The 23978-nt window shown below is 37.2% G+C and overlaps 1 protein-coding gene across 2 annotated transcripts in view; it reads right to left on the bottom strand.

The window, feature by feature from the left end:
• The window catches only part of LOC124156524 (SH2B adapter protein 1), a 37920-nt gene that overhangs the window by 3978 nt on the left and 9964 nt on the right, over nucleotides 1-23978 (bottom strand). The window contains exons 4-7 of one of the 2 annotated variants that reach the window (XR_006864342.1): nucleotides 17288-17526; nucleotides 14913-15106; nucleotides 11505-11771; nucleotides 5892-5957 (exon numbers count right to left, since the gene is read on the bottom strand). Coding sequence is in view for 1 of the 2 variants with exons in the window: in XM_046531116.1 (XP_046387072.1) it covers nucleotides 11505-11771; nucleotides 14913-15106; nucleotides 17288-17526 (700 nt within the window). In the remaining variant the exon portion in view is untranslated. The remainder of the gene's footprint in view (nucleotides 1-5891; nucleotides 5958-11504; nucleotides 11772-14912; nucleotides 15107-17287; nucleotides 17527-23978) is intronic. The other variant, XM_046531116.1, reaches the window with a different exon arrangement.

Consider the following 23978-nt stretch of genomic DNA (forward strand, 5'->3'; position numbering starts at 1 on the left):
CATTCAGCACTCGCCTCACCCACTCGCCACCCACGCTCTGACACTTTCCTCTTCACTGAAATCAAACAAAAGATCCTCGTTCGCGCAGTGATCGTATTACGAAGACCTTAGCTTCGAAAAAAATATCAAGTTACACGAGAAAAATAAAAACGTGTCTCACTCCCCCCTTTTCTAACCCACTGACCTTTTTATGCCTACCTGCTTCGAAGTTCCCCATTTCTGGAGGTCAACTGTATACCGGGACACTTTAAACTAGTCTAGAGCAAACACCTCTTTGTGTTCTATGTCCGGGCCTGCTCTCCGGCTGTGGCGCTGTGCGCACGATTTGGACTGCTTGTGGCATCATATGCTCAGCACACCAGCAACATCTTGTCCGGTAGTGTCCGAAAATATCCACAGGGGAGAATGACGCCTCGGTAGCTGAACTGGCTAAAGCACTCGACCGGAAATCGGGGGATCCGGGTTCGAATCCTGCTCAAGGCGAATGATTTTTTCTCTGTGGATCTTTCGCTCGATTGTGCATTGCGGGTGACTCCCGTAAAAGTTATCACTGCGGGGATATTCGGAATTTTTTCTCCGGATCATTTTCGGTTCCCCACATCGTACAATATCTTTTCACCACTCTAATTCACGAATTTGACATAGGTCATCAACTTGCCAAGAACAGTGCTGCATGCACTAAACAACTGGAGTCCTCTATGCTGTTTCCAAGTCAACGAGACGACATTCGTGCCACAGTGTCTGGCGCAAAATTCAAAGTATTGGAGATAGTACTTTTAGCTTAATTATTCGAGACCTCAAACATCGAATACTTTCTAGTATTCGAGTATTCACGGATACTATTCGCACATCTCTAGTATCTTGCTATTAACACGTTGCAAACAGATGGCGAGAATTATCGACATTTTTTTCCTGAGCATTCCAGACGGATGACGAAGATTCTCATAATTAAGGCATGTCTACTTAATCCATAATATAGATTTTTGGTTGTACATTTTCAGTTGTTGTTTGTTACTTATTATGATTGGACGTATCGTTATGTTTGATAAGGTAAAGATATATTGTAAATATTAGCTCTTTAACCATGTTTAAACCAAAGGCAGTTCGCTCAAATTGTCTCATATTTTCAATCTCAACTCCTCTACCTAGGTATATTGTTCCTCTATATTTAAAAACCACGGTACGCAACATGTTCACTGTGCTTAAACATATTTTTGGGGAACAGTAAGAAATTTTTACACGATGGTATTTACAGTCTTATAAGAAGGCATTTTAAAATTATTTTGCCTCATAATTACCACAGCTTAGCATCAATAGCTAGCTGTTAGTTAACTGAGATGGCTGAAATTGAATTTAATTTGAGATGTATCGAAGTTCTTGAAGTATTCGCCAGTGAACATTCACAATGTCATGAAGTTCTGTCAGAATCCTATGCTGAGCATCATTTATTTTCAACGCAACACCGAGGAAAATTTTTTATAGGTAATGAAGCTGAAATTACAAATATAAAACACTAAAACACAAGTTTTCATTGAAAACATGAAAAACAATAGATTCATTTAGGTGCCACTGATCTCCATTTGGGGTTGAGAGGATGAGATGACTGCCTGGAGCCGTTCGCATGACTAAGCACTTCCCATTGACACATGGTATAAATGGTTTAATGATACTAATGGCACGAGTGTAGGACTTTTTCCACTCCTTCATGAATGATGCTCCTCTCTGCGTAGCCAAAAACACATCAAACGTGAAGTGGTTAAGGAGACCACCCACATCACACCTCATCACCACTACAAGTCAAGCCCATTAATAACAGTGTGGCTGTATGAATAGATTATTGCAGGTGGCTTCCTTGCTTTTATGACAGTGTCAGTGAAGACTATGATTATTAATATTTTATGAGATGGTTTCCAGAACATATGCTCTCATAAATGAATGTCGACTGTAATAATTTTCTATTGACTGAGGTTACATCTAAATAGCATTTGGTACATGAGCATTTTTGGGGACTGTCCAAAGACATCAACTTATTTACACCTTCCCGAACCTGACTTTGATGTATTGTTGCAATTGATATATCACTGAAAGCTGGCATCTTCCCAGACAAGATCAAAAGGTTAACCCCATGATGTTTCCTGTCATTTATTTATATGTCTGGAGCACATACATACACAGATAATCTTGCAGATGAGCTATCCTTTAATACCGCATGCTATTAACAACTTCATAGAAATTGAACGATTTCATACATTAATTGTTCTCTAAAATGGGCTTGACATCCATTTAGGCACAAGGCACAAGATATGTGCTCAAACTATTTTTCAAATGTTCATGATCAACTTCTTTAAAAATTAAGTTATGGAGATAAAAATGCATTTTGTAATAAAATGTGAATTCCATTATTGTTACCTTATTTTAAAATGCACATTTAAATTACTCCATTAGTAATATTTAATCGTACTTGTCTACGATGATTTACATAATCTTTATTTTTGTTAGTTCTTATAATTAAAAACCTTGCCACTAAACAGAACCAAATCAAGCATAAGATAAAAAATGAAATATTTGACCAACTTTTAGCAATCATGGTCAAAATAGAATGAATATTTTTTGTAAAGGGGACTTTTTAAAAGAAAATTTTCAAGATGGAATGGGGTAGTAAAAAAATTTAAAAAATTAATTTGCCCAGTTTAACAGTAAAGCCTGAATGAAGCAAGAGAAATAGTTGTTTCATATGTGACCTGGATTCATCCAATAATAACATGGAAGAAATACATTTTCAATCTCTGGAAAGCAGTTAGGCTCAAGAATACTTGAAATTAAGAATGAACAAATAATTTCTACAAAAAAAATACAAAATTATCTACAACCTCATTAAATATTACAAAAAAAGCCTATTTCAGAGAAAAAAGCATATTCCTACCACACAAATCAGTGTGATAATAATACATAGCATAAAAAAATTTATCATATGAATGGACTGGCAAAAAAAGCTCAACAAATGGTTATTGGGCAAAAATAACACCTCCAGGAAGAAATACAAATGCCAATTTATCAATCACAGACTTACAGTTTGAATGGACAGCTGTTAAAGGAAAAGAGTTATGAATTTTCCTGGGAGACTCATTGTATAATTTTAAATGCTCACCCTGCTAAATCAGGAATTTACAGTGGAAGCTCGATTTAATGAGTGCCCATAATGCCAAGGATATCATGCATTATATAGGGTGCTCTTTGCATATGAAGATGAAGGAGGAAGCCTCTCAATTTCCTTAATCACCTTTTATTACAGATTTTATTTTGTATCACTGCTAACACAGAGAAATAAGATTTGTGTTTGCCTTAACTTGGGTGTTTGAAAATAATTTGACTAATTAAATATTGATGAAGGATTTGGTGCTTTTCCTGCAAATCTTGCTGCTGAAGACTTCATTATAAAATGTCACTAAACAATCACTGGAGATCATTTACAAAAACCATACATCCGTGGCCGAGTGTCACATGATGTATAGCTGCATGGTCACAGGTCTAGTCTTCCCTGGGATTGGTATAATGCATCAAATCTCCACTCAACGTAGCTCCTTGAGCATGGGAGCAAAATTGTGGCTTTTGTGACGCTAAAAAAAAATTAACAAAAAACTCTTGCGAAGGCAAGTAACGTATGATCATGCCATCGTGCATCATGCAGCCATAGATGTGTGGTTCTTGGATGCAAGTGGCTAAAGATGCAGATATTTTCGTGAGTGAAGTTGCCCATGCTCATTTTTAATCATGATCTTCAGTCAGTGTTGCTCTATCTCTCTTTCCCTCTTCATGATTGAGAAATATTTAGACATCTGGCATGGAAACTCCTCCAGAAATAAGCATATGAATATGTTACTTTCTGTTCATGTTTTATTTAAATTTTGGTTTATGAGTCCGAAGACTTGATTTCCTACACTACTGTGGTTTTATTTATTTTAATTGATAACATTAGCTGAATTCACACTGGAGTGAACATAGAGAAAAGGAAAAAAAACAACAAATCAATCGATGGTGGAGATCAGTGGTGCAGGGAAGGTGCAGACCAATGTCAACAAGCATGTAGTTGATGAACAATACTGATAGATTCGTTCAATCGTATTAGGCTCAACTACGTGGAAGTTAATACTCGAAAATGAAAAGGAGACTTCGTAGATTTCCACTAATTTATTTTGTCCGTACGACATGTTTCGAACCATAGAGGTCATTATCAGGTGACAACGAAAATGAAAAGGAGACTTAGTTGATTTCCACTAATTTATTTTGTCCGTATGACATGTTTCAAACCATAGAGGTTGTTATCAAGTACTTGATTGGTCATTATCAAGTACTTGGTTCGAAACACGTTGTACGGACAAAATAAATTAGTGGAAATCAACAAAGCCTCCTTTTCATTTTCGAATACTGATAGAAAACACATCAGTCTGTGGCAAGGACTCTCTCCAGCTAAGGGGTGGTGCCAATCAGCCCAAAGCATAGCCTTAGTGAGCTCTTGACACTGCCCCTAATCAACAGCAGGAAGCCCGGCATGCAGTCTGTCTCTCCAGTCTCAACGAGGCTAATCTGGTTTTAATATTGTGAATCTTTCATAAAGATCAGTGCCCGCAAACTGAGTAGTCACTCAGTTGAGTTTTGCCTGGTGATTTAATCGCAGTAGCTACGTTCCTTGCATTTTTGATGCTTAACACGTTGACCGCCATGATGTTTTTCGTAGATAAGTCCCCTGATGCCATTAGTGTTTTTCATTCCGTTAACTATTCCCGGATCATGAAACATTAAATGTGTTTTTGTACTTTACTTTAAAATAAATATTTATATTCTGACGCCACAACGGTCATGGCCCATACGTTAGCAAGAGATTCCGGTCACTCGTGGCATCAGAAATCCACTTTGAAACAGTCGCTCGGAGGCCGATCACTATGACCGGCGTGGCGTGACGGGAGCCACTCGACTCCGGTCATTATGACCGGCATGGCAGTCAACGTGTTAAATGCTTAGTGGATGACAAAATAAACAACCTACACTTGTTTTGGGAGTTTTGGAAATTTCACCTGTCACCAGTAAAATGGGTGACCCCTCTCTACTTTCCAGTTTACCAGTTGTGCACCCTCGGAATAGATACACCTCATAAAACTAAGCACATAAAATGGCAGGGACTTTTTGGCCTTGCTACATCCATATTTCTTTACATTTTAATCGTGGGTCTTTCGGAGGTGCACTGCCCATCAATCATTATAACACCACTTTCACTATAAGTTGCACCCACTAAAACGAGCTTCCACTGTAAATGGCATGATTGATTAATTAAGAGGAAAAGCAAGAGTGGGGTTTAATCAGATCTAACTAATTTAATTATATGACGAAAGGTCACTCCTCAAAACTTCTTCTTCTTAAATAATGGACCAGGACTTGTGCTGGATTCAAATGCATGGGAAAATGAGAAAAACTACACAAAGAGCACAGGAGAGCCAATCAGATGATTCGCTTTTTACGTCGCGATTCTCACAACTGTGAAGTGAAGCATCTTATAGGCTCTTGCATATGCTTCACACAGTTTTGCTCAGTCTTGCATGCATGTGAAATCAGCTTTAGTCATTAAAACCTAATCATTTACAAACTCTAGCAACGAAAAATAAAAATAAATGAATAGCCTAATTTTACCGCCTGCATGTGAGCATGAAACAATGAATTTGAAATGCAAAAATGAGGACTGAAATCTAATGAAGATAATTATCTAGTGAGGCCCTCCTATCAAGATTCAATAGCAACATTAAAGAAATTAAAGGGAGATTTCTCATCCTCCATTAACCATTTAATTGCGAGAATAAGGTTTTAGTCTGAGATTTAATCAATCTGCAAAAGTTACTCACATCAAAATCCAAAGTTATGGGCACCAATTCTTTGAGTGGGTTCTGTCGTACCTGGGATGTTCACACCTATGAATTACACGTACATTTCACAATTAGCAGAAGTTGTGAGAAGATGGTATGATGATGTGTAAAGAAAAATTTTAAGGAGTCCAAGGATGAACAAAATGTGTGAATGTTAAAAAAAGAATCAAAGAAAAAAAAGTACATAAAGAAAATCCAAATGTGAGCTTTACTACAGGAGGCGATTTCCTCCAAAACAAACACAAACCTATATCACACAACCAAAAAACAAAACACTGAATATGTATGTAAAAATTCCATCCTCGGTATCAAAACGGAGACCGTGTAGTTTATTTTTAATTGAAGTGAAACTGTAAGCAAAATGTTAATTCATTAAGTTGTGATATCCTAATCCTGGTGCTACCTAAGCATTCATAGAATGATAAAAGTCTCATTATAAAGCAATGAATACTTAGAACAGGCAAATCCACAGCCATAAATATCCAGAGGGATCTGCTGATGATCATGATTAGATGGTGAATATGGCTTATTTACTGGAAGGTCTCTTGCAATGATTTACACCAACCAAAAGAACCTTAAGTTAAAAATTGATTTAAAGTTTGCAAAACCATAATGTACTTACATTCAGTTCATTAGATTTACACACTTCCGTAAAATTTAAAATCTTCGTCCCTCAAGGGAATAAATGAACGATATGACAAATTATCAGACTTGATTTAAGTTAAGCCTTTCTCAAATCACAATTCACAACCTCACATTGTGCATACCAAATTGCCTCAAATCCATCCACACCCCAAAATATATCCAAAGAAAGTTTTAAGGAGAAACATCCTGTTCATAACAGGGGCTATTCAACCACAAGACACTACCTCACTAATAAAGTAATTTTATTCGCAATAATCAGCTCCAATGTGTAAGAAAAAAATCAAACATGAGGAGGAGTGAGTACATGAGGGATACTTTAAGTTAAAGCACTTTCAATCAGCAACAATGGCAACAAAGCAACAGCAATCAGCAATTGATTTTTTTACATGATAAATTCACAGTCTAACATTATTGAACCTTTAATGTAGAAGGTTAAGAAAATTAAAAAAGTAATTTCACAAAACAGACTTAATTATAGACATCTGCATTATAGAGCATAGTGAGATGAGCGTAATAAATCAAGGATAATTTAAAAAATGCATCCTATCAATTTCTTTAACTGCAGGGTGTTCCAAAAATGGAATGCTAGGCAAATCCACAGATAAGTCTTACATGACATTAAAATACCCAAGTTTCTTCATATCCTATGATGCTTTTGGTTACGCTATTGATTACTTTATAGTTTGTTTGCTGATTGTTTTTCTACCATTTATCCCTCTTCTGCAGCCGGAATGGCAAGACCTATTGCCCATTGGGATAGAATAACATTAATTGGAAAAATGTAGAAATGAAGTTCTTTTTTTTTGTATTTAGAATAGCTTTGAATAATCATAAGGAGAATGACACTATGTAAAACATTGATGATTAGTAACTATTTTACTTTCAAGAACTTTAGAGTTTAGTGGAACCACAGTTGTTCACCTTCAGTTGCACAACACCCCCAGTTATACGATGCAAAAAGCCTAATCTAACCACGCTAACCTATTTACATGTAAATCAATTTTTGTTGTAGAATGCTGCTAACCTCTTGCCAAACGTCACTCGTCCCATTGATTAAGTCTAGAGTGAACTATCACCAGCCTCATTTGAAGCAAATGGTATTCCATCAAGGATTATTTTAATCAGCTTAGCCTCACTCTTAAGTTTTAATTAAATCAGATAATTTTATGTAACTATGTTTTACATTTACTGTTTGAGGGTATAATATATTTATTCAATGGAAAAGAAAAATATAAGATTTATAACAAAGAAAAGCACTACTTCTTATATTTCATTCATGTTTTTCAGAAAAAAATATTTACCAGCATTATTTAAGAATGCAAAATAGGCAGAGTTGTTGAATTAATTAAATTTTTTTAAATAATTTTTTGTTTTTCTTGTGTTGATTTATATACACAGCAAAAATCTCAAAATGGGATAATATTGTTAATAATATGATGTGTTTTTCTTAAAATTATGGTAAATATGCTTCTTAAAGCACAACTTCTTGAAACTACGACATTTTTTTCTTAGAATCTGGAGCATAGTACAACTGAGGTTGCTCCATACTCATCAGTAACAGGCGCTATAGCATTATCAGTGGGATAAAAAAATACATCAGATACTGTACTCCCCCAATTTAAAAGGACTCAATTTCTAGAAAAAAATCACACTTGAATGCGGTACTCCCTTTACTTTTGGGGAGGACTGAATTCATTACTTCAATGAGGAAGTCAGTACTCTCCTTTAATGAAGAAGTTCTATATTCACAGCAACATGGTACTCATTCATAATATTATATCTCTATAAAAAAAAGGGCTATTTCATTTAAGTTTTCTTTCTGATGTTCATGTGAATTGAAAAATGAATTAAATAATGGGACCCAATTACTATGATTCCAAGGGGTAGAGGATTTGCCTAGTTTCCAGAAATGGAACACCAAAACACTGTACCTAACAACACATATGCATTAAAAAATATACTTGGATTTTTATAATGTAAAAATGAAGAGTCACAGCAATGTATTTGTTGGCAAAAAGACGAACCATTGAGTGAAATTCTAAAAATATTAGAAACCTGCCTTGAGTTGATCAGTGTAAAACGTAGCTGAAACAACACGTAACATGCTGGAAGCAGCATACTCATAGGATTGACAATATTTTAATTAATACTTAATGTAACACATATTCATTTTATAAATCAAAGCTTGACAATATCGCTATGCACGATAATTCTCATTAAAAGGTTGCATATTGAGTTGAAGACAGTGGCGCCGACTCCATAGGGCCTGAGGGGGCCCGAGCCCCCTCAAAGATTTGTTTGGGGGGGCCAAGCCCCCTCAATAATTCAAGAAAATAATTAAGTTATATTATGCTTTGTGAAATCACAAAAATATATCAGTAATTTTTTTCCCCATGCTTGACGATAGTTACCTTTTAAAAAACATTCAATAATGAGTTTAAACGAATAATTAATACAGTAGAAGGCAGGTTAGCTGAAAACAAGTGGTGTGCATCATGATAGTGTTTCGGTGCTGCGACACACTTTGAATTTAACCTCTTCCCTGAGCAAGACCTCCGATATGGGCCCCCCAAATATTTTTTACAAGTCCTTTACCCTGGTTGAAGACACTAAACTACACAATTTCTAAAGGTTTTCAATAAATGGAACATTAGGGGGATCGAGGCAACTTCATCTATAGGGGCAGAAATACTATTTCCTTCCACTCACAGAGTATCTTCACATCATGCAAATGTTATTCTTTGATATACTAAGCTGATCCAGTCAAACTTCAAGGCATATTTTGAGATATCTGTTGTGTATTGGAGAAAAAGTCATCAACACATGAAGCTTCCAAAAAAATCTATTCAAGACATTATAACCCTTCTCTTCAAACCTAAATTTTACTCCATATTTGAAACTAAAGAAAGAGATTTTTTAAATAGTCAGTACATATCTGATACCATTACAATTAGATTAGCTTTTTATTTTACACATGAAAATTGAGAAATCAGCATCTAAGAAATCATTAAGAAATATCCACAGAACACTGCATATAAAACAAAAAACAGGAAAGGATTGTGTAAAGGCAAGTGCTACACCTCAGTTGGCAACGCCGAATAAATATCTTAGCAATCTCATCAACAAAATTCACTAACTCTTGGTTAACTATGTGGTATTCCATTATTTCCTGGATACAGACAGTTACTTATACCACTTATTTTATAAGAGCGCGACCCGGGTTTCAATGAGTAATCATCATCATCAGGCGCTAATTATAATTTGTTTATCTTGTTGTTAATCTTGTTGTTACCTAGTTACTTGATGAATTTTAAAACGGACGCCAGAATAGGTGAAAAGGATGGGTAGAGGTATTCATTCATTTATTCATTTTATATATTCATATAAAAATTTTCCACCCTTCTCAAAATATGTGTGGCACAAAATTATTTCAAGTTCGATGGTAAATTTTACAAACAAAGTAGTGGCCTCGCTATGGGCTCACCACTTTCTCCGTTGCTGACAGATGTTTTTGTTGATAGTTTGGAAAGGAAAATTTTTAGCTCAGGGCATAGCCTACTAAAGTCTGTGGTATACTGGTACCGGTACGTTGACGATATTATTGTGCTTTGGAATGGAACTGATCGGCAACTGGATATGTTCTTGAGTTTTTTGAATGACATCCATCCTACAATTTCATTTACCTGTGAAAGAGACTCCAACCATTGCTTAAATTATCTGGATCTTACAATCAAACTCGATAAATGCCGGCATTCCTTCTCCATTTTTCGGAAACCCTGTTATACCGATCATGTCATCCCAGCAAGTTCAAGACACCATTACTCACACAAACTTATGGCTTTTCATTCCATGATTCATCGCCTGTTAAGCATACCACTTTCCAAAGAAGACTTTAAGAAAGAAATCATCACCATTAAACAAATTGCTTCTGCCAACGGTTATTCTCAAAATTTAATAGATAAACTGATTTTAAAAAAACAGAGAAGATTGGCTATCGACCAAATGTTTTCGGCGGACGAGGATAAAAAGAAGCAGTGGTGCACAGTGACGTACCTCGATGCACTTTCTCTGAAAATGGCTCATCATTTACCCAAGGACAAATTCCGCTTGGCTTTTAAACCTTATTCCACCTTAAGGAGACTGATCGTTAAATGCAAGGACCATATAGACCGATTGGATAGATGTGGAGTATATTCTTTGAAATGCAGCGATTGCAATGGTGTATACGTGGGACAGACAGGAAGAAGTTTTGAAATTAGGAAAAAAGAACATTTAAGTGCTTACAAACATAATAAAGATGAAAAGAGTAATTTTGCGAAGCACTTAATATGTAACTGCCACAGAAGCGATTTTAAAATGAATATTTTAAATTTTTGCAATGACCGCCGAGAACTGGATTCTAGGGAACAGTTAGAAATTTTAAAAATTATTGAAAATCAAGATGATACCCTTATAAATGAATACCTCTACCCATCCTTTTCACCTATTCTGGCGTCCGTTTTAAAATTCATCAAGTAACTAGGTAACAACAAGATTAACAACAAGATAAACAAATTATAATTAGCGCCTGATGATGATGATTACTCATTGAAACCCGGGTCGCGCTCTTATAAAATAAGTGGTATAAGTAACTGTCTATATCCAGGAAATCTCATCAATGCAAATTCAATGAGTAGCACCTCTTTCTTTAAGACTGGGCTTAAAACCAATGCTGAAAATTTTGGCCCAAATACATCCAACCAACTTCGTTAAAGACCCTTTTCTAAAATTGTTCCAGAACAATAAACACTTCCTAGTCAAAGGTGCATTTCCTTGAGTAATTAAGTAGCAACAGGAGAATTCAGGAGAAAGATAATGGATGGTTTGTGGAGAATGGAGATTGAAAAGACCCCAGAAGATGGATAGAGAATAGATGGATGAATTAAATGAAACACAAACTCGACTGACCTCCCTGGGCTCCGGTATGACCGGAGGCCTTCGCCCATCCCTATCCCCTGTGCCCGATGGTCCCGTTGATGAGCGGCCATTGCTGCTAGACACACTCCCTGCCACCGCTGGCGCCACAACATACTCTGTCAAGGTGACATCCGACGCCCCTCCCGACTCGAGGGGGATAGGGTGCTGACGAAAGTGCTCCAGCATGTCAAATATGGTCGGGAACCACAAGTGCTGCACTCTGCACTGCCCCTCGGAGTTAAGCGTCATGCGAAGGTGCTGCAATCAAAAACAAGGCTATAAACACCTGAAGTCATCGAGGGACAAAAGCAATTTGCCTTGGCCCACTCACTCTGCAATTCAACCCAAAGGTTGGTTTGCATAGGTGAGGGTAGAGCTCACCCCAGACTTATTCTAAGGTGTGTGAACATAACACATTCAGGGTGTGGGAGCCAGTTGCTTTCCCTAGGCCACTTCACTCTTCCAGAATTTTAAGAGGGGGTGTCCCAAGGCTTCACCAGAGATTTGAACCCAAGACTCTTTGGTCAGCAGACAACCTTTCTACCCATTAGGGTCCCCTTTGCCTTGAAGGAAGATTATCGGTGACTGAAGGCCTAAATTTCCAGTGAAGCCTAAATTAGAGGTCAGGGTATGTGTGGTGGCTTCTCAACACCCGGGCTCAGGTTCAAATCCCAGTGGAGGCAGAAATTTTTCAGACTGCCCAATTCCTAATTGTGTTCTTTGGGACATGTAATCAGTACCTCCACTGCACAAATGCTCAACAATTGCCCACCAAATAAAATCTGCTCATCTATTACAATTAGGGCTGCTAGATGACTGGATTTGATTCGGTGGGCAATTGTTGAGCGTTTGTGCAGTGGAGGTAACGCAATTCTCTCAGTCCATGGGATAATCCCGTTGACACCTTTCATTATGAGCAAGCTATTACCAATGCAAAATTTCTCTCCGCTTTTCCCCTAACAGGCCATTTCAAACATACAAAATGACCTGTGCTGTTGGTCGCTTCCTCCAAATTTTAAAGTAATCCGCAGAACAATCTAATTGAGACCATGCAATCTTCAAGGAAAAGCATAAGCAGTAATAAATGATTATGAGAATAACATGATCGATATAGTGGAAAACATTTTGTGGAATTTTCCAACATTTAAATGAGAACAACGGCAATCCTACTGTGGTATTAGATACAATTTTACAATCAGTCTTGATATCTTTACATCATTTCATTATTTCACATTTCATCATTATTAAAAGGTATGTCTGAACTAGAAGATGATGGAAAGACAGAAAACAGTCTTAGCATAAAAAGTTTTTAAAGCTACTACGGAAAATTGAGTGTTCTTCTTTCAGGTTAACAATCGTAAGGTTTCCTTGAGAGCAAGCAAGATTTTGCAAATCCTCCTTTCAACAGCAGTTTCTTGCAGAAAGCTCAATGCCAGTAAAAAAAATCCCTAAGCAAAAAGAAATGTAATTGCTAAAGCTAATTGAAAGTTATGCAACAAACTATTTTCTGAAGACTCTTCTGAAGACAAAATTTACAAGTGTAAGCAGAGGGAGGTTTTGTTACCATAAATTATGCAAGTACGAGGTCAACTTTTAACTGTTACCCTCACTTTACTAAATTCAGCATGTCTCCTGTTTTTCATTTTTTCAAGCAAATCAAATTAAAAATTTGGAACTCCATGGCAAAAGAGGAATTTTAAAAACAGCATGCACTACAAGCAGAAACAGTCAACCACTATGGGAATAACTATAAAGTTAAATCATCATAAGGGGTAAAGTTTTGTTCCCTCACAACTTTCAGTTGGGCCTTGGGTAGGTGGGGGGGGGTGGAAGAGGGGGACAACAATCATTTTCAAAGAGAAATACTGCTGTAACTAAGATCTCCCATCCTTGCTACGACGACTCGTTACCCCTCAACCACACTTCATGGTCAAAATACCTCATGCATGATTCACTCCTACAATTGATCGGGACTTCTGTTTAATAGATCTCTACTAACAAGGAGACATCGCCAAAGTGATGTTCGGGATCTGGATGCGGATGTTATTTTCTAAAACTATATAGGTAAGATAGAAAAAGTGTCAAGGCTTTCTTCCACATAGACCCGGGTACGAGAGATATTCACATGTAAAGATTTCCTTGTAAGCAAGTATTTAAATGATACAATTACCCAATCCTGCAGTGCTATCAATCACTTGAGTGCAAATCAATCAACGACAACAGTTTTTTAATTCCACCTAAAACAACCCCCAGTACATAGTTAATATACTCTTAACCCTTAACCAGTGACGTGCAATTCTTGTACAGCTTCTTTAATTCAAGTAGTGCAATTAAAAATGCTTCTTACAAATTATTAATTATTCTTATGCATAAAAAATCACTAAGAATTGTTTCTAACAACTTGTTGAATCATTTCCACCAGGATTACGTTATTTGATTTATCCAATTTAGTGACGAAGGTCTCACAGACCGCTAATCGAATTTAGTAGCATATTTATGGAAACAAATAATAAGGACATTAAATTTTTAGAGTTCTATGTCCTTTTTACATAAAAATATGAAGCTAACAAGAATTATAGATGTTTTGAAGTAATAATTATGAAAATATTCATGATTTAAGAAATGCAGAGGTCTCTCAGACTGTACATCACAGTTTACGGGTTAATATTAAAGAATTCAACGGCACAAAAAGGATATTCCACACACATTCATGACTTTTTAATAAATGAAATCTTGACTGGGACAATCACGAATCCTCTTTATTGAAGACACTTACCACTAAAGTTATTATGATCATATGGCAAGCTAGAATCATTTCAAGCTTGGATGCATTTGTACTTTGCTTAATCACCAAACTTACATCTCATATGGTGTAATGTTTAAGGGTGGTTCAGGATATCTATGAAAATTTTCTTTATGCAAAAAAAGGCAGTTAAAGTTATGAAGGGTGTTTCTCTCCAAACTTTTGGCTAGCAATGGCAATGTTACTCTTTTGTGAGAGCTTCCTCACAGCACATTTTGCTCATACTGTTTGACTCTTCGCAAAGTTACATTTACTCATGGAGAGAAGAAGAAGGGGCACGAAGGAATGGAGGCAAAAAATGAATTAAGCACCAACGAGCACCATCTAAACATAAACAAAGTATTACTCACAGGCTTGTGAGCATCCACAAGTTAGTTTTGGAGGCATAAAAAAAGTCTTAACTTAGGAAATAAAAGGGTAAAAAGGTATAACTCTTTGTAGCGTCCGAGGCATATTTTAAGTTTTTTTTTCCCATTACGTGATCTGAATTTGCAATTTGTTTCACATGCCAGGACAGCATACAGTATGCTGGAAAAAAAACTCCCAACTCTCCGTCCATTTTTTTTCATAATGAGCAGTAAATTCCTTAAACAAACCTTTGCCCTTCCTTGAAAGTTGAAAGTGAGAACAAATTCTCCCTTTCGAGTTTCACTCTGGCGAACGAGGAAGACTCCATGGCCACCAGCACCCTCGTGCAGCACCAGTTGAGCACCCTCTGAGCGTGGAAGTGTGCCATGGAACCACGGATACTCCCGCAACGACACAGACACATCTCCCTCAATTTCAGACACTGCAATCAAGCAAACATTTATCCTGAATGCAGCTCAATAATAATTGAGGTCATCAGCAGTACTTTCAACTTCACTCACTCAGTGCTCGAACCTGGAGAATGGGAAGGGGCGAGGATGGGATTCACGGATTCGGGGCAGTCCCTTTCCCTTTGCACTTCAAGGATTTTCGAGTGGGGTGTCCACAGAATTCACCTGAACTCTGAAACCAGGACCAATGGCCAGCAGCAAAGCACTAACCATTAGACTATCACGCTTCCTCATCTCTTTGTCAATAACAATATTTATAATTGCCAGGAGAAGACAAACACTAGAACCAACTATGAATGAACACTTCTGGAATCACATGACACTATGCAGATGGCTTCTCTCTCACCCTTTCCCCACCCTCTCCGTGCTCGTTAGAGAAGATAACTATAATCAACATTTTCACTCATATTGGAACACATTTTACTACACTACTAGAACACTACGGCAAATTGAAAAATAAAATCTTTATTTCCTTTTAATAATAATTTTCCCTTGCCAAACCTTGGATACTGTCAGTGCATTAATAGGTTTGCTAATGCATTAGAAACCTTCTACCCTGAACCTAGCTTAATAGTATCAACAGATTTAGGCATTACTTGGTGGAACGATGAGATATTCATGGTTAAATAAAAACACAGTACTATTCCACAACCTTATATTTTTGCAGTCTACTAGTTTCAACGTTACAACGTCATTATCAAGATATTATATCATATTCCCTCACACTATTGTTGGATAAATAAGGCTGGATGTTGTATGCTTTTCTCAGTTAGTCTTGATAATGACGTTGTAACGTTGAAACTAGTAGACTGCAAAAATATAAGGTTGTGGAATAGTACTGTGTTTTTATTTAACCATGAACTAGCTTAATAGCTTCAGTGAAACATGCAGAGCTTGCCCGAAATTTCTAGAATGCAAAGGAAAGGGGAGAACATACAGCAAAGCTTTTTGATTTGTAGTACTGTCGATGTTTTAGATCCCATGCTGCACCTATTAAAACTTCATGAAGATTTTTTCCCTACTGTTTGTACATCGACTTCGATTCAAAATTTCTAAACAGGGACAAACTTGCAATGACGTTTATTTACCATATGTTACCATACCCCATTACTGTGACCAATGGCTTCATAACAACATCATTTGTATTAATGAGAGTCCACTGCATTTGCCACAATGCAAAACCAATAAAGAAAAAACACCTACGCATTGGAAAATCAATGAAAATACATGGCGAATGAAAATAAACTATAAGTATTGTAAGCAACTGCTGTTTAAATCCTACTGCTTACCATTTGGTGGATTTTAAAGTCCCTTAGAGAACATAGAGGGTCAGAGGTAAGTGACCCTTCCCAGTGTATTCCCTAGTCGAACTTCATAAGTCCTTCAGTCATGATTATTCAAGTAATTTTTTTAATAATTTAGGTAACATTAATTATTATTCCAGATAAATTTATTGATTAATTCAAAAATACTGAAAACATTTATTAATCAATTTCAAAATTAAAAAATGAATGCAATGCATTAATTATTTTACTTTTGTTGAATGACATGGTCAAGGCTTTGAAGAATATTTCCAAACAGCAGGTATCCCTAACAAGGGACACCCCTGAATATGAGACAATGTTTTTTAGCCCCAGGCATGTATGCCATCAGGAGGCTGGACTGTATTAGGATGGATCCAAAATTAAAAGTACCAGTAATGGAAAAAAAAACCCAACAAACTAATTTAAAAAAGGCATCTTTTGTAATCTTTGGGTGAAGCTGTCGGATGTTATTTATGCGGTGCATACTAATTGATACCATTTAACATTATAAAATAACATTAGTTCCAAAATAATTCTACACACTGGCTTATAAAAATATTAAGACAAGCTTGAGAATTAAAATAAGATGACTAATTTAGGTTCGAAGATTTTCGCGGCGTTGATTAGATGATCTCTGCGTTCTATTCGGTTTGTCACCGCGTCCGTTGTGTTTTAGTGACAACAGTTTCGCTGACATTGCAGTCCCTAAACTGTTGTCACTAAAACACAATGGACGCGGTGAAAACTCAAATAGAATGCAGAGATCAAGATGACTAATTTTCTAATCTGAATGATATGAATGCAGAAGATGAAAACAACACAAGGGAACAGTTAGCAAATACGACATACATTGTTCTATGTCTGTGCGAGATGTGCACAGTTCAAAGTTGCTGTTGCTGGAGAGGCGAAGTCCAGGAGTGTCCGCACCACCAGATCCCCCACTCCTGACGCCACCTGCCAGCCGAGGTGGCAACTCGGGAGGGTGCTCCCCTCCCAATCCATCACCCGTCAAAGTGTTGCCCGCATCTGACTTGGAGCGGTCGCCGCCACGCATTCTGAGATCACCTCCGTCACTCCCAAGTAAACTCCTGCTCAAAATGATGGATGAACATACATTAAATGCTTTGTGCCACTGATTCCTTCTTTTTTCTGGTATCTTAAAATAAAATAATCATAACATTGATTTGTCTTAGGATCATGCAACAGAGACACTACATAGATTCAGACCAATTAAAACTGCATCACAAAACACAGAGGAGTGCAGAAATAGATTAAAAAATGGAGCAGATACGCAATACACACAATGATAAATAACAGTAAGAATTAATGATCAGACTAATAATTTATCATTCAAATATTCTTAAATACAATATTAGCACTTACCTACTAATTGAAAAAGTGTGGCGGGAATAAAGGAAAAAGTATTTGAAAAAAAAAAAAAATGGACTGATAATCTTTGATTGAATTAATGGCATTAAAGCTTATTAATAGGAAAATTAAGGATGTAATGATGCGTTGATAAGTGCACAAGTACCACAATTTATTTGAAAACTTAGAAGAATCTTTTACCTGCCAAATTAATGCATACAATAAAGGATATATAATAAAATAGAGGTCCACAAGAATACATCTTAGGTCGATGACACATCTCTCTGTATTATTTATATCTAGGGACATGCAAAAGGTGGGGTTATTTTATAGCCAAAAGTGGTGTTATTTTTCTACAAAAGCGATGTTATTTTGCCCTGAAATCGGTGTTATTTTAACGGCAAAGTAATTTATGTTGATTGAGAGCCATCCTTCCAGTGGCCCACCCATTGCCCTAAATTTAGGATATTATTGATCGGGAATAATTAAAGCAATAATGTACATGGAGTATTGACTGAATTAACCTATTTTACATATTTATCCTTCGCGTATACATATATATAGCTTACATAGAGAGAAATTACTTTTAAATGTCTGTAATTTCAAATGAAATATTGCTATTGTGATCAAGTTGTCATCTTTTACATTGGTTCTCTTATCTGTTAACACAGTGCTATAGCAGGAAAGAAATCTTTCTCAGTCCATGTTTGCAGAAGGGATCCAAATTGCTTAAAGGCACTTAGATGCAAACGATGTCTCAGACATTTGAGCTCCTGGATTGCTGTAATTACATCCACTGAACCGCGGGAATTTTGCTTTTGTAGTAGTTTCTGTAATTCTCCCAACCCCAACATCAACTTCTCTGTCTCCATTGATTCCAGGCCATGAATTTTTTGTTTTTAGGTCAGGGTTCATGTCTGTAGACGGAACTTCTTGGGGATCAAAAACTGACAAGGAGACTTTGTCTAACTGATGTCAAGAAAGAAGATGAGACCCTTTTTATTTGAAAGTATACACTTAGGTAGGAATACTGCTGAAGGGTTTTGTCCAAATACGCCCGGGTTTGAGAGAAAAAAGCATTTAAAAATTCAAAAATACGGTCACGTTCAATTTAATTTAAAAATTTCGCCCATTGTTTAAAGGTCGATTTGGCCCAGTGGTACCGTATCGCGCTTTCGTTTTGAAAGGCCAGGGTTCGATGCTCGGAATGAGAAATTTTTTTCCAGTCTGCCACTTTCTCCATTTTTTGTACTTTGTTCCATCTTCTTCAGATTTGTTGATTTCAGACGTTACACGTTTTTTTTACTAGACTGCTTTTTTAGAATAAGCCTTAAATTGACATTCATGTCGCTAGCTTACCTTGCTTCGGATTATTCTTTCCGTTGCCGAGATTCATCCAAATAGGAGTGATATAACTCTGATGCTGGCGTCGTAGTAAAGGGAACTCGTTTCCGAAGCAAAAGATTTTAAACATACCGACTTCGAAGAGTTTCCCAGGTTCCTACTTCGAGTAGAGTTTTACCTGTCTACCTCTATGATCAATTTTGAGTACTCCAAGTGCTAAACGTAGTTCTTCTTACATTTATTGCTGTCAATTAGTCTATTTTTAACTTGGTAATTGTTAGAAATGTTTTATATGCTAAATTTTCAGGATGAAGTGAGAATCGTTACTCATTATAGCTCTTGCCGTCGAATGGACCCCGACTATTGTTTGGCGGGCGGCAGGTACGCGGCCTTTGTTGGGCTAATGAGCGGTGCCTTAATCTCTTACCCGCCGTCTCTGTTTGGACAAACTATAGGACGAATTTTATTTTAACACGTGCTAATCCAAACTGGCGGTCGAAGTTCCGCCTTAATTTTTTGATTGAATAATTCAATTTACGTATCCTTTTTTGAAAGGATATTGTTCGCATTTTCCTATCTTTGGCATTAGTTTGAGCCTAAACCTTCATCAGTTGACATCTGAAGGGCAGAAGTTTGGAATAAGGGCTTCATAATTGAGTATACCGTGCGAAATAAGTATTTTACCTGTGTATACAATGGAACCAGATCCAATCCCTGGGCCCTCTAGTGGCAGTGCCGTAGACGATTGTTATTCAACGTTAAAACATGCTTTTAGCAAAGATGATTTAACGGGAGCTGTTCGTCATTTTGAAGGTAGGCATATTTTAATGATGTAAATAATGCTTTTTGTAGCAAACCCTATTCGTGGTCCATTATTTTTAATAGTATTTATTATTGAATGCAAATATTTTATCACATTACGGACACTTTGCGTGGGATGCAGGCTATTAACGACCCAAAAAACGCTTCTGTCACGCGATGCTCCAAACTAATCGGAGATGAAGTTGTTGGGAGTTTTTTTGATATTTTGAATGAGTTCAAGTTTGAAGAAGTAGAGGAACTGTTTAGTGCCGGTGAATCTGACAATCTCCTAGTGCCGGATGATGTAGCAGGAATTTTAGGCGAAGAAAGGTCCAGTGATGACTCATCGCCGACGGACCACAGCGAGTATGATCCCAGCCCCAAAAGGTCGACTCACCAGCACATCCCATTAGATGTTAAAGTGAAAGTTGTGAATATGGCTAAGGAACATCCTAAATGGAGCCTTGCCACCCTTCAAACCCTAGGTTCGGTGCATTTAAAACATAAGGGAATGTTAGCCATATGGGAGAAAGACATAAAATCAGGGGGAACGAAACGCGATGAGCTGGAAATGATCGACAGATGGGTATACGATCGCTTTGTGGAAGCTAGAAACATGAATGAGCCGGTGATGACCAGGACTCTACAGGAATGGGCCATTTCCGCGTCGTTTCAGCACATATCGCAAGAGTTTGAATTCTTTGCGAGTGCTTCATGGGTGGCATCTTTAAAGAAGAGACACCGAATTGTACAACGCAAAATTACGAAATATGTGTCAACAAGGGAGCATGCTTCAATCGAAGAAATCCTGCAATCAGCAATGAAGTTTCAGAAGCAAGCAAGAAGCCTGATTTCCAATTATAATAAGGATTTCGTAATAAACACAGATCAGACCGGGTGTGCGTACAGGGTTGATATGAAGAGGACGCTCTCTAACAAAGGAGACAAAATTGTTAAGGTGGCTCTTGGGAGCGTGAGGAAAATGACACACTCGTATACAGCGCGGTACGCTATTACTGCTTCAGGAAAGCTGCTTCCTAAAGTTTTTTTTTGCATGCAGGAACCTGGAGGTGATTTTGGTCCGCGAGTTTGTGAAAGTGTGAAGAAAATGGAGAATGAATTTGGAAACGTTTCCGTTGTGTGTTCCAAGTCTGGAAAACTTACAACTGCGTTGTATATTAAGTTTTTAAAAAATGTTCTCCAGCCATACGTTAAAAACAATAAATTTTTATTGCTTATCGATTCCTGGGGGGGCCAAACTAATGCTGCCATTTACGATGAACTATTTATCGACGAGGAAGGAGAACCGTTATGCAGCATAAAAATTATACCACCGAAGTGCACAAATCTATGCCAGCCGTGCGATGTATATTTTTACAGACAGATAAAACAGTTTATTGCACGAATCCAGAACTGCACCTTTCTTCTTCAAGAGCAAAGGGAGATTTCCTCACGTGAGGATGGAATAAAAATTCATTCCATTGTTCATCATCAGTTGTCCTCGCCAGCATTCAATAATATGCTTAGGTATGCTTGGTATGCGTCAAGGTTAGTAGAAAATAGAAGTGTTTTCAAGAACTTACGGGAAATATGTTTCCCTGAAGACTTAAAAAAACGCAAGTGCAAATGCTCAGGTAGCAGTTTTATTAAATGTTCATGGTGTTTTTCAATTTTGTGCTTTTCTTGTTTTTTTGACGCATATCATCCGAGTTCATGTAAAGGGGAAATTAATAAATAAAAAAGGAAAAATTGGAGAAGGCACTGCCAATATAAGTAATAATCAATTCTTTTATTCTGGAGTCCTATATTACTGAGGTATTTCCTAAAAGAAATGGTCCTGTATACGGCAACAATTCCTCGCGGGGTTATACCTTATGGTCTCATGAAAGGAAGGGAAAGCTGAATGATATCGTGCTGCAGAGAAAAGCACAAGTCAGTAGCAGAAAGTGGGAGTCTAGGTAGGCCATGGAAAGAGAAAAGGGAAGGGATGAACCGACATACCAATCTAAAAATGATACGATCGTATGGACATCGACTTCAAGCGTTGCGGGCCATGAACCAATTTTAAGTTAGCCTAGTAGTATAATCCAGCTAATAAAAAGTTCATATGTGCCAACAACTCCTTCCCCAGTTCATACAGTTTGTTTGAAAGCTTTTGCCCGCTAGATACGCAGAAAGAAGGAGACTGATATTGAGGGGAGGGTGAGTTAGGGGGGAGCATATCTCGCCTAGCGATCAGTTAGGGAAGAAGGAATAGGGGATAATGGTTGACAGGGTGGTCAAAAATGACTTTTTGGACACTTTACACATACCGAAAAAAAATACAGAACTTCAACCTCCTATTCAGTTTATTAAGTGTTAAAAAAACTTTGTCCTATTGGTTCAGCCCTTCAACTATCCAAGTGTAAAGGACAAAATTTCTTTTCAAAATCCCACCTGCCGCCCGCCAAACAATAGTCGGGGTCCATTCGACGGCAAGAGCTATAATGAGTAACGATTCTCACTTCATCCTGAAAATTTAGCATATAAAACATTTCTAACAATTACCAAGTTAAAAATAGACTAATTGACAGCAATAAATGTAAGAAGAACTACGTTTAGCACTTGGAGTACTCAAAATTGATCATAGAGGTAGACAGGTAAAACTCTACTCGAAGTAGGAACCTGGGAAACTCTTCGAAGTCGGTATGTTTAAAATCTTTTGCTTCGGAAACGAGTTCCCTTTACTACGACGCCAGCATCAGAGTTATATCACTCCTATTTGGATGAATCTCGGCAACGGAAAGAATAATCCGAAGCAAGGTAAGCTAGCGACATGAATGTCAATTTAAGGCTTATTCTAAAAAAGCAGTCTAGTAAAAAAAACGTGTAACGTCTGAAATCAACAAATCTGAAGAAGATGGAACAAAGTACAAAAAATGGAGAAAGTGGCAGACTGGAAAAAAATTTCTCATTCCGAGCATCGAACCCTGGCCTTTCAAAACGAAAGCGCGATACGGTACCACTGGGCCAAATCGACCTTTAAACAATGGGCGAAATTTTTAAATTAAATTGAACGTGACCGTATTTTTGAATTTTTAAATGCTTTTTTCTCTCAAACCCGGGCGTATTTGGACAAAACCCTTCAGCAGTATTCCTACCTAAGTGTATACTTTCAAATAAAAAGGGTCTCATCTTCTTTCTTGACATCAGTTAGACAAAGTCTCCTTGTGAGATCTTTTCAAATACCTATTTTTCTGCTTAGGTCTTCTACCATAAGAGAACTAAGTTTGGTTGACGCTTTTTCAGCCATCTGCATAGGTATTGACTTTACAGCAGCTGCTTTAGAGGTTTTCATGTTTTGCAGATGTAATAAGTGGTTTTATCTAAAAAAAAGTACTCTATATGAATTTTCTCGAGGCTCATTTTTAACTTCCTTAACTCTTTCTAAATGGTGGAGTACTCTCCTTAACATGAATGCGGGACTGCGCTCCATGAGACTCTTCGGTCCCCTCTGTATGGAGCATTTATGTTGGACATCTGTTAAGAAAGGTCTTGCAGATAATCAAACACTCTCAACACCAACCTTTTCTGATCCTTCCTAGTGGGCATTTTGCATTATCTTGGACTCTGAGGGTAGTTGGTCTCCCTCCTTTCGTGGTTTACAACCCTACCAGCAGCCTTGGTTCGCTGTCAACTCATGCTTTGTTTATGTGGATAGCTATACGGATGATTGTTGCTTGCATGTAAATTGCAGACTTTCAATTGAATTCCTCGATTTATTCTGAGAATTTTAAAATTTTGAATGAAGCTCTACCGTCAGCATTAACGAATTTAATGCCTTAACAATTTCCATGTTGATTTTATACTGAAATCGAGATATAAGTTAATATTTATGGTAGAATTTCGTTTAAAAATTTATAAATGCTAAATTCACTAACTCTTGGTTAACTATGTGGTATTCCATTATTTCCTGGATATAGACAGTTACTTATACCACTTATTTTATAAGAGCGCGACCCGGGTTTCAATGAGTAATCATCATCAT

Source organism: Ischnura elegans, chromosome 3, assembly GCF_921293095.1.
Source record: "Ischnura elegans chromosome 3, ioIscEleg1.1, whole genome shotgun sequence".
Lineage (NCBI taxonomy): Eukaryota > Metazoa > Arthropoda > Insecta > Odonata > Coenagrionidae > Ischnura > Ischnura elegans.